Source organism: Lepus europaeus, chromosome 8, assembly GCF_033115175.1.
Source record: "Lepus europaeus isolate LE1 chromosome 8, mLepTim1.pri, whole genome shotgun sequence".
Lineage (NCBI taxonomy): Eukaryota > Metazoa > Chordata > Mammalia > Lagomorpha > Leporidae > Lepus > Lepus europaeus.
This window is the reverse complement of record NC_084834.1, coordinates 84148750-84163503: the sequence shown is the minus strand read 5'-3', so window position 1 is coordinate 84163503 and position 14754 is coordinate 84148750. Positions and strand designations below refer to the sequence as shown.

The 14754-nt window shown below is 38.4% G+C and overlaps 1 protein-coding gene across 2 annotated transcripts in view; it reads left to right on the top strand.

The window, feature by feature from the left end:
- The window catches only part of GRID2 (glutamate ionotropic receptor delta type subunit 2), a 1547682-nt gene that overhangs the window by 1170496 nt on the left and 362432 nt on the right, over positions 1–14754 (top strand). For both annotated transcript variants that reach the window (XM_062199157.1, XM_062199156.1), the window contains one exon: positions 661–762. In XM_062199157.1, the coding sequence (XP_062055141.1) occupies positions 661–762 (102 nt within the window). The remainder of the gene's footprint in view (positions 1–660; positions 763–14754) is intronic.

Below are 14754 nucleotides of genomic sequence, written 5' to 3'. Positions count from 1 at the left end.
TAAAAATAAACCAGTATTCTGGAGAGTAAAGAGCAGTGAATTATCTCAACTTGAAGGAATAGACTGCTGCCAAAATATTACAGACAAATTGATTGCACTGACCAAAAAAAGGCAAAGTGTAGTGCTTTATGTACTGTGAATATTTTGAAAACAAAGATCTATTATAGGATATTTTTCTCAGATAAAATAAGTTACCCTTCTAATCACAGTAAAATATTATCGATTTTTTGCCCAGTTAAAACAGTATAATATCAAATTAAAACATTGAACCTATAAAAAATTGTAACTTGTGCAGTAATTGATATATTAGAACAGATGTTATACTGGAATTATGTGAGCCATTATTTTTCCAATTAGTGCATTCCTGGACTGAGTTATTGGTGCATATATAACTCCTCATTAAGTCAGATGTCTTCGGTGAGCCTCCTAAAGCATGTTGGGCACTCTCATATGTGTTACAACGATATTTAAAAGCAGAAGGTGGTACTTCTGATTGCTTCATTTGTTATTAATGTATAAAGATAGCAAACCTGTGAAGGACATTCGCTATACCAATTATCTCAAGAACTATCATCACACGCAGATATCTGTGAGGCCTATAAAGAGAGACACGGATTGCTTTTTGGACAGAAAAGTCACCAGAGATATTTTATCTTTCAGCTTGGATGCTGGAATCCTGTCACAGGCCTGAATGGATCACTGACTGACAAAAAACTGGAGAATAACATGCGTGGTGTGGTTCTGCGAGTGGTGACTGTTCTGGTAAGTCTTGGCTAAGCCCTGTGGCTTTGGATTCTAGAGGTTACTTCAGCCTTCACTTTTTTATCTTTTATTAATGGAAGCATAATCCTAAAAGAGACTTCAAATCTTGACTGTATTTCCCAAGATAATTTTAATAGTCATATTTTCCATCCTCAAACTTATGTGGGTCAGCATCAGATTTTTGCTGGATTTTCTATTAATTACAGTGCTTTTGTCAGAAACTTTTTTAGACAAGTTCAGCCCACTTTCATTCTCCTACACTTTTCTACACATGGAAAAGTAAAGGTGTTCTTCAAGAAGTTTCTCACTAAAACTAGAGATGTGGAAATGAAGATAACCATGCCAAACAAGGGAAGATTTGGTCAAATGATGTACATTCAGTAATAAAATATTAGTAGACTAAGGACAGTCCTTTTCTAGTAAGCACCTACTTCAAAGTAAATATTATTCAGTTGTTCAGTAGATAGTTAATGAGTATCAGCTGAATTCCAAGTTCAGTACTGATTGCTAAGGATAACAAGTAAAATAAACAGAAAAGATTGTGTCTTCCTGGAGCTTAGCTAGTGATTTTGTGAATATTAAGTGGGACTATAATTACATTTGAAATCTATGGTTCTATTTCTTTATTAAAAATAATATAATTATAACTGTTATCATTATTCTCTACCTATTTTCTCTCCCAATAAACATATAAAATAAGACACTAATATAATTGTTGTAAAATACTCACATGAGTACTAAGTAGCCATAAGACATGAAGACCTGCCCTTGCCCATCTTATTCCAACGCTATTTAACCTTGAACTACACTACTACAGTACATTTCAATACCTGGAAGTCCATAGTTAATTTTGCTTCAGAAAAGCATATTTGTTTTTGAATTTGAAAAAAGGCTTTTGTAGAGGATAAATAAATTGCATTAGTAAATAGAAGAGTTTTGGGTTTGAACACAATAATATGTCCCTGAATTCCCGTGGGTCTTTAAACCTGAAAATCATTGGTTCTAAGAAAGTGGACAGTTACTCCAATGATGGTGATAGGAGGCCTAGTGGAAGGCCCTCAGGTCATTGAGGGTGTGCTCTCAGAAGGTGGTTCTGTGGAAAAGACTGGATAGAGAAGCCAGGCTGAGTTCAGCTTCTCTGTTTCTTTGCTTACCGTGTGATCTGCCTTTGCCCATTCCCCATGCTCCATCACTGCCAACTTCATCACAGACCAAACCAATGGGAAACCTAGTTTTGAACTTGAACTTTTAAAGTGGTGACCCAAATAAATCTTTGCTCTGTGTAGAGTTTTCTCAGGTATGCCACCATAGCAATGAAAAGTTGACTACTAATACAGAGAATGAGTCTTTTTGACTAATTGGAACTAATTGTATCATCCAACCTATGTACATTGTTTATTATCAATTAGGTAGACTCAACATAATTTCATGCCTACAAAAAGAATCTGAGTATTATCCATGAAAGGAAATATAAATGAGTAGCCTATTCTCCCTTTTTTGGTGCTTATAGTTTATTCCTGGTTATTGACTGTTTGATAAATAATTATATTGTAAATACTCCCCATCTTAAAGTGATGCACTTCTGTATGCACATGTAAATAAAGATATGCCTTTGCACTGATGTGCCAATATTATAAAAGGACAGACATCTAAAGTGCAGCAAACTATTGATAGCATCTATCAATATTTGCTATTAATAACAATCAATATTATAAATTCCAGTAACAATTGCAGTGATAGACATTATATGTGCTTCATTTTTCTTTGGGTAAAACAAAATAAAATTTTAAGGCCAATTAATCTCATTCAGTTGTTAAGGAAACACTAATTTGTTACTACATGAGTGACTTGGTAATGGACATATGATAAATAATGCACACTCAGTCCTCAAAGTATGCATAGACTCTTGTGAGAGGGATGAACATACAATGAAACAAACAATTTAAGTATTTACTATGTGCAAGGTGCTCTCCTAAGTCCTTCGATGTATCACCTTATTCATTTCTCAAAATATTCCCAAGAAATAGATACTATTATGACCTCTCAAAAGTGGGAAAAGAAACTGAGAAATCCAGGTGTTGAAAAAAGGATGGTTGGCCGGCGCCCCAGCTCACTAGGCTAATCCTCCGCTTGCGGCGCCAGCACACTGGGTTCTGTCCCAGTTGCTCCTCTTCCAGTCCAGCTCTCTGCTGTGGCTGGGGAGTGTAGTGGAGGATGGCCCAGGTCCTTGGGCCCTGCACCCACATGGGAGAGGGGCACCTGGCTCCTGGCTTCAGATAAACACAGTGCCAGCCATAGTGGCCACTTGGGGGATGAACCAATGGAAAAAGGAAGACCTTTCTCTCTCTCTCTCTCTCTCTCTCTTTCTCTCTCTCTCTCTCTCTCTCTCTCTCTCTCTAACTCTGCCTGTCAAAAAAGAAAAAAAGATGGTGGAAAGTGAAATAGATGGTAATGATCAGAGTTAGGATTCAAATACCAGAAGTCTGACTCTGCATCACTTAACCACTTCACTCTTAGCAACGCATTGTACTCTCTTCACTCCTACTGTGATAAGTATGAGAATTGAAGTATCTAAAGACCTTATTTGACTTAAGTGTTGGAAATGCTTAACTCCAAATAAGGCGAAAATGAGTTTTATTGGGAGAGCTGTGTTGAGACAATTATTTTAAATTCATTCCCATGCCGAATAAAATGATTGCTATTTTGTTCATCAAATGGTAATGTTTCACACAGCGTTAATGCCTACGTGCTCCAGGCTCACCTTCATGACTCATAATGGCCTGTTCTCCTGCAAGCTCAGTCCTGCACAGATCTTGAATGTAGTTAGTGAGTGGTGAGTGATATGGGAACAATCTGCTTTCCCAAGCCTTCTGTGGTGGTTTTATCATTTGGGTGTCCACTTGAGGACAAAGATTGTTAGACTAACTACATTCCCCAAATACAGAGCTATTGTACTTGAAAGTAATTTTGCATGCTTTCTGTTCATTCCTGGAATCCCGATGGGAATAAAACCCAATAGTGACCTTCTCTTTCCTCAACTTTTCCATTAACTCCAAAATCTTAACTTTTTACCCTGCTCAGCTTTGAAACTAGGATTTGGTCTATATTGGACTGGAGTTGGCTACCTAAACACCAACCTCTTTTATTGCAAGTATTTACTTGTGACACTTTCCAGAAGAGAGACAAATAAGAGCTCATGGGTAAAGTCCCTGTATTCTATTGTAACTGAAATCAATTCAGGAAATTTATGCCATCAATTATAAGCTAAGAAAATTGATCTTCATTACCTAAGTTTTGAAACTCCCATTCCTATCACTGTAAATGATACTTTATTGACTTGAAGGACATAATCTAATATTTATCCAAAACCAAATTGTTCAGCACTAGATTATTTGTGACCCCAGGGGCAAACAAATAGTATATTCAAATGGTTCACTGAAGAGAGCTGAATTCAGAGATTACTAACAAAGATGTAAAGATAGTTAAGGCAACCAACAAGGATTGTGGAAGCACCAGTACCTTGATTCACAGAAAGGCTTGACTTCCGTGAAGACTGATGGGGCATGAGGAGACATTATCCCCAGACCTGGCAGTAGGAGAGGGATCATTCATAGCAGCTATGAACTTTGGTACAGGAAGAGAATGGAGAAAGGGAATCACTGCAAAGCTACAATCAGGCAGTGAAGATATGATAATAGGGAAATCCTAATCTCACTCTTCCTTTCTGTCCATGATATCCAATTCCAAATCCAACTGGCAATCAGAAGGCTTAGAAGCCACGTCAGAAAGGATGTGTAGGGTTAGCCCTCTAGGACACAGAACAGGGCAGTTAAGGCCACACTGAGTGTGGCAGGAAACAGAAAAAAGAGCACCAATGCCTACCATTTGATAGGACCTGCTACAAGAAGCTTTTATATGTTTACTTATTTCATCCTTTAGAAACCCTACAGGATCTCTACTAATTATGTTAGAAGAATGCAAAGCAAGCTCTGATTAGCTAATTAAGTTTCCGTGTCCATATAGCTAAGAGGAGGAGCGGGAGATTTATTTCAGGCTCAGAGATCCTGATTGCAGAGTCTGTGTCCTCAGCCACTCTGATCTTTTGGCTTTCAGGACAGAATGAGCTCATGTTAGGCTTAAATTAAATCTTGTGTAACTGTTGAATTGTGAAGGTTGCATGTTGTTGGACTGGTGATGCAGGAGCATTTTTCCTAAATGACATCACATACAGACAACTTTATATTCAACCATCACCAAAACCAGGAAACATCTCTTCTAAATGAAGAAAAAGCAAAGATAAGAAGAAAAAGCAGACCCTATCTTACGCCCCTACTAGTCTCTGTTTTCATATTTTGCCCACTTAGCTCTGCTTCTTAGAAAGTGGATTAAGTGGAACTTGGGGTATTAGAAACATCCCTAGAAAATGTGTATTATAAAAAAAATTATTCATTGATCCCAAAACTGTTAAGATACCAAAAAAACTTCTTAAATTCTGTTTTTTCATGAACTTTTTGGGTATGCTTGTATTACTACAAACTACGTTTGAAAGAATTTTTTTCCTATTTGACTTTGTAGTTTCCACAAATTAAGATATTCAGAAATGACAAATTACATTACTCAGTTTCATGATAATTCACAAGAAAAGTTGGTGGAAACATGAGTGAGTTTTGAATATAATCATAAGATTTGTGAAAACACAAGTGAAAATAAAGACATGGGAAGCTATACTGCATCAAGAAAAATATACCTGCAAAAACATAAACTACTATTTGGAAGGCACTTGCTGATTATTTGTATTTGCCTGACTTGTTGGGCTTAAAACAGACACATGACATCTCTGATAAAACATGCCTTCACTTATAAATTTATTTGAGAAGTATTTATTAAGCACAGTCTAGATGTTTGAGAAACATAAAATATAGACAAATGAGGCTTATATGTTAAAGGGGGTGGAGCAGCTGCTTGTGATGCCAGCATCACATACCAAAGTACTGGTTCAAGTTCTGGATGCTCCACTTCCAATCCAGCTTCTCACTGATGTGTCTGGGAAGGCAGTGGATGATGGTCCAAGGACTTGGGCATCTTACACCCTTGTTGGAAACCTAGATGAAGTTTCTGTCTCCAGGTTTCAGCCTGTCCCAGCCTCAGCTGTTAAAACTATTTGGGGAGTGAACCAGCAGATGGAAGATCTCTCTCTCGCTCTCTCTTGCTCCCTGTCTTGTTGTCTTCCTTAAATCTTTTTTCCCCAGAAACCTTTTATTTAAGGTATATAAACTTCATGCATTTAATAAATATAACTTTAGGAACATAGCGATTCTTCCCACCATAACCGCCCTCTCACCAGCACTCCCACCCTTCCTCCTCCTCCTCCTCCTATTCCTACTGTTATTTTTAACTAAGATTTATTTTCAATTCACTTTATATACATAAGATTAACTCTATACTAAGTAAAGAGTTCAACAAATAGTATTTAAAAACTGTTCCTCAGCAGTTTTTTTTTATTTATTTATTTCTCTTTTGATTTCTTCAATGACCTACTGTTCATTCAAGAGCGTGTTGTTCAGTCACCCTATATTTGCACATGTTCAAGAGATTCTTGAGTTGTTGATTTCCATTGTGGCCAGAAAAATGCATGGTATGATTTAGAGTTTTTTGAATTTGTTGATACTTGCTTTATGGCCTAGCAGGTGGTGTATTCCAGAGAAACTTCCATGCACTGGTGAGAAGAATGTGTATTTTGCGTCTGTAGGATGAAAAATTCTGTTGATATCCATTAGGCCCACTTGGTCTATAGTGTTGATGAACTCTATTTCCTTGCTATTTTCTGTCTAGTTGATCTGTCCATTGCTAAAAGTGGGGTACTGAACTTCCCCATTACTATTGTATGGAGTCTATGTCTCTCTTTAGATCCGTTAACATTTCTTATGAATCGCCAGGTGTCCTGTAATTAGGTGCATATACATTTATTATAGTCACATCTTCCTATTGAACTGATCCCTTAATCATTATGCAGTGCCCTTCTTAGTCCCTTTTAACAGTTCTTGTGTTAAAGTCTATTTTCTCTAATATTAGGATGGCTACACCAGCAATTTTTGGTTTCTGTTAGCATGGAATATCTTTTTCTATCCTTTCACTTTCAGTCTGTGTATCTTTGTTGGTGAGATGTCCTTCTTATAGGCAGCAACAGGTGGGTTTTTTTAATTCATTCAGCCAGTCTATGTCTTTTAACTGGAGAGTTGATGCCATTTACATACAAGATGACTATTGATAAGTAACGACTTGGCCCTGTCATCTTACCACAAATATTCCAATGGTTTACTTTGGATTTCCTTTGTACTTTTATTGGGAGATTTTCTGCCTTCACCTTCTTTCATAGTGATGACCATGTTTCTGTGTTTCTGTGTGTAGCACATCCTTAAGCATCTTTTGTAAGGCTGGATGCATGCTGACAAATTCTTTCAATTTCTGTTTGTTATGGAAGGTCTTTATTTAATCTTCATTCATAAATGAGAGCTTTGCAGGGTATAGTATTCTTGGTTGAGAGATTTTTTTTTAAGATTTGGAATATATCTTTCCATTCTATCCTAACCTATAGGGTTTCTGATGAGAAGTCAGCTGTGGGTCTAATTGAAGATCTCTGAAAGTAATCTGGCATTTCTCTTGTGCATATTTTAGAATCTTTATTGATGTTATGTAAAAATATTATAATACAACTATTTTAGATTAAGTAATATGATGTTTTTACAACATGAAGTTAGTGGATAATCTTAGAGAGTTACATTAAAAACACTGGCAAGAAGCCATCACAAAGAGAAAAACTACTTTAAAAAATACCTCCAGAAGGAAAGAAATAGCAATAGGAAATGCAGCCAGTTGAAAAAAATAGGACCAAAATAACAATGAAAAAAAAAATGTTTAAATTAAAACTGTTGCTACAGCCACAGGAGGATGCAAGCAGGAACTACACAAAGCTTATCTTAAACCACTACCACACAAAGCAGGGTCCAAACTACGTGTGACCATGTGCCAGGTTTCCGCATGTAACTCCATGGAGAGGAGTGTGTGTCTGGCTGTAGCAGACAGTAGCATATTGAGTTAGGATTTTAAAATGACTTCCTTGTTAAAAGATTTATTTTATTTATTTGAAAGGCAGACTTACAGAGAGATGGGGGAGAAGCAGATAGATTTCCATCTGCTGATTCACTCCTCAGGTGGTTTTAATGGCTGGTGCTGGATCAAGCCAAAGCCAGGAGCCTTTGACTCCATCTGGGTCTCCCATGTGGGTGCCAGAATCCCAAGTACTTGAGTCATCTTCCACTGCCTTTGAAGGTACATTAGCAGGGGTAGAGCAGTTGAGTGTTCATACAGGATGCCGGCTCCACAGGTGGTGGTTTAACCCACTGTGCCACAATATTAACCCCAAATAATTCCTTTTCCTGAAGTTCACCATCATTTTCAGCAGGCTTTATTTCCCTGTGAAAATCCACAGGAGGTTTAGTTGTGGCCACTTGCAACTCCAGAATCTCATATGGATCAAATACATGTCCTGCCTGTTTCACTTCCAATCCAGCTCCCTATTAATGGCCTGGGAAAAGCAGTAGAGGAAGACCCAAGTGTCAGGGCCCCTGCCACCCAAGTGCAAGACCCAGATGAAGCTCTTGGCTCCTGCCTTAGGCCTGGCCCAGTCCTTGCTGCTGTGGCCAAATGGGGAGTGAAGCCATGAGTGGAAGATCTCTCCCTGTCTCTCCTTCTTACCCTATAATTCTGCCTTTCAAATAAGTAAATAAGTCTTAAGAAAAAAAAAGGAAAAATCCACATGTTACCTAAGAGAGATAAAACATTATTATACAGCATGCCTAAACTGTTAGTCTTGAGTCAAAAACTATTTGTTGAGAATCTATTATAAGCTAATCATTGCTCTGAATTCCAGAGAGGCAAAGATAAACAAGATATAGCTCCTGCTTTTAAGGAGTTGCTTGTAAACCATCTCACCAAATTGCTACAGTCTGTATCAGAAAGCAGGATCTGTGTGTGCACAACTCAGAATTAAATACATTTTGGAGAGGCTGGGAGAAAAAAAAATAATAAACTTGAGAAATTGAGAAAGAGGGAGAGAGAGCACTTGAACAAGCACAAGACAAATGTTGCAATCTTTTTGGTAATCTAATCTCAAAAATGGCATGCAGGACCAGCTTCCTGGATGTAGGAAACAGTTTCATTCCCTATCTCACTGCGTTCTTTTCCTCACATCTCATTGTATATCTATCAAAGGGTAAAAATTCACAAAGTTCTTGGAAACTAGAACTAAAGATTAAGTCTGTGGGGCACTTGACCTAGTGGTTAAGAAGTGCATTATCTTATCTGAGTGCCTGGGTTTGATACCCTACTCCCGCTTCCTGTTAATGCAAGAAGACCCTGGGAGGCAGTGGTAATGGCTCAAGCAAAGGAAACGAGGAAAGGACTCTATGTATGACTATAAAAATAAGAACAGAGGTGGAGAAAAGCCTGTGCCAGAGTAGATGGTATTAGAGTTCTTCATTCTTGACTTCCATACACAAAGGGCAAGTTTCCAAGCAAGATGGCAAAGGAACTCTTTTACTTGAGCATGGTATTTCATTCCTGAATTCTTTGTTAGAGCCTGGTGAACTAAATCAGTCAGTGTAGATGAAATGTTGAGTGCCTGTTGACAATGAACAAATGCTTAGCCTTATGTTTCTTACAGTTTTGTTCTAAAGAACACCTTGATTTCTCAGACCTATGAAACTCCAAAAATACCTTTGCTAGGTCCATTGCTCTTCACTCATCAAAGCACTAAATGTCCCAAAAACATCAATATCCTCTAATTTTTATAGTTTTCTAAGATATTTATTCTGTCTTAATACATTCCTACTCAAACTCCCATACCATTTACAAAGGGTCCTCAAGTAGTTCATAGAAAATTTACATTATTAAAAAACTAGGCCAGTGCCATGGCTTAACAGGCTAATCCTCCGCCTTGCGGCGCCAGCACACCAGGTTCTAGTCCCGGTTGGGGCGCCGGATTCTATCCCGGTTGCCCCTCTTCCAGGCCAGCTCTCTGCTGTGGCCCAGGAGTGCAGTGGAGGATGGCCCAAGTCCTTGGGCCCTGCACCCGCATGGGAGACCAGGAGAAGCACCTGGCTCCTGGCTTTGGATCAGCACAATATGCTGGCCGCAGCGGCCATTGGAGGGTGAACCAGCGGCAAAAAGGAAGACCTTTCTCTCTCTCTCTCTCACTATCCACTCTGTCTGTCAAAAAAAAAAAAAAAAAAAAAAAAAAAACCACAAAAAAAACTAGGCATGCATTTCAAATTTTATTTCACCAAAATAAACATCTTTTACTTTCATCATTCTGTGAACTTTCTTAAGGGCCTTGGTAGTGTTACCATAGATGCCCCTTAACTTCCCATCTATCCATCAGTACATCTAACTCGGCATTACTCATTCAGTATCCTCTCTATATTATGTTACGCTTGGTGCTAGGAATGCAGAGGCAAACAAAATAGACACAGCCATCACTGTCATTAAATATGACAGCTATTGGGTAAAGTTGCCAAAATTCAAATGCAAACAGTAATGAATAGACTAGGAAGATCAGAAAATGCTTCTCTGAGGGAGAACTGTTTGAATTGCACCCGGCTAAATGTGAAAGACCTTTCTGGATGTCCTAGATGTCTCCCAGGGTGGAAGATGGAAAGAAGACATGGGCAACAAGATTATTTGCACACAGATAAAACCTAAATCATATTATGAAAGTCTATAATTAGTAAGAATAGTATCTTATAGAATCTATCTGCTTTTATGAGCAACCACTGTCCTATAACAATCAATAATTTTGGTTTACCACTTAAAGTTCTACTTTTGGACTAAGCAATAAGTATAGAAAGCATTAACAATCTTCTTTTCAAAATAATCAGCCATTGAATCTTTTGCTATACTTAGTAAATGACATAGTAGTAAATATGACAACCCATTCTCACTGGGTCTGAACACTAAGTACCTATGTATTTTTAAGGTAAAGAAATAGAAATGTTTCATTCAAAACCTCAAGAATGGTTTGTGTAATTAAATAGCACGTTTACCTTTGGTGAGAAGTTAAAGATGATATAGAATCATTAATTTTCTCTTGGATTTATCGGTAGTCATTTGTTTGCTTTATTTGTTACACAATGCTTCCATTTCTACATGGATTAATGCTTCATAATTTTTCTCATAATGTGTGGGGAACACAGATTCACACCAACTCAGAAAAATGGATAAAGGGTAAAAAAAAAGGAGCAGAGTACAATTGTGTAGATGCATGATCCTTTGAGCAAATGGCAAGTCAAACAGACGTTTTTAAAATTTTTCGCTTTTACAATTTTTTCTTCCTCAGACTGTGACTGTTTAGGAATTTTAAGAATTTAACCTTCTTATAATAAATAAAGGAAAAAAGTACTTTTTTTAATTCTGAAGGACACTGAAACAGATGCATACACACCACATATTTGTTACAAATGTAAGAAAGTAGGAAGGTTTGATTGTTATTTATTTATGTCAGTGTGAAGTCAAGAAATGTGCTTGTTTTCCTCTTAAAAGTATAATTAATCATGGTTATAAAACTTCAGGTTTTTGTGGGAGACTATCTGGAGGACCCTAAAATAGACAAATAAACAAATAAACATCAGTTGCAGAATCATGAGTTTTAGGCCCAGGTGGTGTTACCAAAATTTGAAAATCTGCTGATAAGAGTCCCAACAGCTCTCCTGCCCATGAAGCTGCTGCTGCCTAGAGGAACAGTGAACAGAAAATACCCAGCACCTGAGACATACAAACAAATGTAGCCCACACAATGATCTTCCAGTACCTCAACAAGTTTGTGTGTCAATTGCATGTCTCCCCTGAAATGTATTTGGTTCCAAGATAGCTTTATTTTTTTATTTTTATTTTTTTATTTTTATTTTTTGACAGGCAGAGTTAGACAGTGAGAGAGAGAGTGAGAGAGAGACAGAGAGAAAGGTCTTCCTTCCATTGGTTCAACCTCCAAATGGCCGGCACACTGCACCATTCCGAAGATAGGAGCCAGGTGATTCCTCCTGGTCTCCCCTGCGGGTGCAGGGTCCAAGGACTAGGGCCATCCTCCACGGCCTTCCCAGGCCACAGCAGAGAGCTGGAATGGAAGAGGAGCAACAGGGACAGAACTGGCGCCCCAACCAGGACTAGAACCTGGGGTGCCAGCACCGCAGGTGGAGGATTAGCCAAGTGAGCCGTGGTGCCTGCCGGCCCCAAGATAGCTTTACATAAATGCTGTATGCTGATCTTATACTAAAAATACTCTACTAATAGCCCTGAAATCTCATTGTCCTTAAGGTTTTTGCTGGGTTTTTTTCCAATTCTTTGCTACTTGGACATCTTCAGCTTTTTCAAACCCACCAAATAGAGGTGTAAGGAATCATATGGTCTTAGCCTTTGCGCTTGTTAACCTTGAAAGCAAGGGTAGGGTTGGGTGAGTAAGCCCCACAGGGGGCTCCTTTGAACAAGTTCTCACAGCAGGCAGATGGGAAGGGAGCTCAAGGCAAACTCTGGTGGCTCTGACAGCTATGTCTGCAGAGGGCTCCTTTGGAAGAATTAACGAAGAATAAAGCTTGGTTCAGGGCATCTGTGAGAATGACTCTGGCTAAGGGAACACCCAGCAGATGATATATAAAATCACCTGAAAGTCCCAATAAAAGATGATAATTTCCATATAATAATACTCCAGTGGAAGTACTGAGTACAGCACTGTGGCTGAGAATACAGTTCTGAGTCAGTCTCTCTTCTGGAGTGGCAGGGCAAGGCGTTCTCTGGGCCCACTCCCTAGCAGCATAAGCCAAGCTACCTGAACTTCACAAACCAAACCAAACCCACAATCACTGAGAAACTTAGCATCTTCAGAAATATGTGCAAAAATATATATCTGACATGGGGATTGCAGTTAGCATTTATAAATAAATAATACAACTCAATACTGGAAGGAAAAGAAAGCAATATTGAAAATGGGAAGATCTGGACAGTTCTCCAAAGATGACAGGCAAATTGCCAATAAGCATAGGAAGTGATGGTCTGTGGAAGCTGACTGCTTATGTTGAAGCCCCCAGCTCTGCTACTTGTGAGTTTAGCCCAAGTATTTCAACTCCTTTAAGTCTATTTCTTCTTCTGTAAAATGGACTTGATATCCACCCTATAAAACTGCTCTGGGCCGGAGCCGCGGCTCACTAGGCTAATCCTCCGCCTACGATGCCGGCACACCGGGTTCTAGTCTGGATCGGGGCACCAGATTCTGTCCCGGTTGCTCCTCTTCCAGTCCAGCTCTCAGCTGTGGCCCGGGAAGGCAGTGGAGGATGGCCCAGGTCCTTGGACCCTGCACCCGCATGGGAGACCAGGAGAAACACCTGGCTCCTGGCTTCAGATCAGCGCAGTGCACTGGCCGCAGCGGCCATTGGAGGGTGAACCAACGGAAAAGGAAAACCTTTCTCTCTCTCTTTCTCTTTCTCACTGTCCACTCTGCCTGTCAAAAAAAAAACTGCTCTGAAAATTAAAGGAACTAACACTCGCACAGAACAAAGAACTTCCAACAGAGCCTGACACACAGAAAGTGCCGTATACATGTTAGTTATTCGTGCAGAGCATGTTAAGGGAGAAAAATAAATGACGCCTCTGAGCCATGGATGTGGCAGTAGGGAAGGCTTGAAGGATGATACTTAAATTAGCTCTGAAAGACAAGAGCAGGGATCATCAAGTTATAGATAAAAGGCAAAAGATTTCTAGCAAAGTAAAGATTATGTACAAAAGTAGGTATTCTATCAAGAATTCAGTCCTCTGGAATAACTTGAAATATCATCTGAAGTAAATAAACTTGAATACATGAAATTCCAGCTCCTTTAGAAACTCCTCAATGAGAAATTCATTTGAGAATAGGGAGGTAGCACTGCATAATGTGGGCAATATGTATCAACGTGGAAAAATACCATTGTTAAAACCACAATTCAGCCTCAATTTTAGGCAAAATGGTACTGGTTTGTATTCTTGAAACGGAATAATCAGTAGACAAAGCTCTGTATTACGTGTACATTTTGTTCTGTCTCTCTTGCTGATTGTACCCATCTTATGTGAAAGAAAAGGGGAAAATAAGATTTTTATGAACAGACAGTTGAAGAAAAATGGCCTATGCAAACGATGTAATTTATAGCAACACTGGAATGTGTGTTCACTTCAAAGCTGACTGAGTAAAATCATCACGAGAATGGAGGCATGGCAATGGCTTGACAATTTCTTATTCTCTCACATCACACCCATCTTTGAGATGATAGCTGCCACACAGACAACTATGGGTATCACTATTGCACAAATCGAAATAACAGTGCATGACCCGGCTTTTTTTTTTCCCTCCTGAAAGCTGAAACTTGAATTCGTAGATTAAACAATGAATAAATATTGGAGAGGTGTATTATAATGTACTTCTGAAAAATAGATTTACTACTTGTCACTAGAAGTTTAAAAAGAGATTGATGGCATCATTTGGAAATTCAAAGATAGAAAAACAGTAGGGATATTGACTTCCATACCTTGTATAATATGCTAGCCAAAGTCTCAGGAACTATATTATATCTTACTTTTAGAAAGAAATGTGCTACTGCATCAGAAAGAAAACCTAATGTTAAAGTGACCTTGAAGTTTTAAATTATCTTTTGGCAATGTAATAGTTTCAACATAGTCACAACAGAAAGCCAGCTTTTTGTGAGATGCCTCGGTATTGAACATGAGTATGAATTATAAAACCTGCAGAGATGCTGCTGGAATAGATTTTATGTGTTAGAGTTATAAAAATTAATAAGGAATTAGTAATTACTAAAGCTTATAGATTACACTGTCAGCTAACTTACTAGTAAGTCTTATTCTTGGTATTAAGTATTTTAGTATTTTAATATTTTAGTGGAGCCCTAAATATTATTTTTT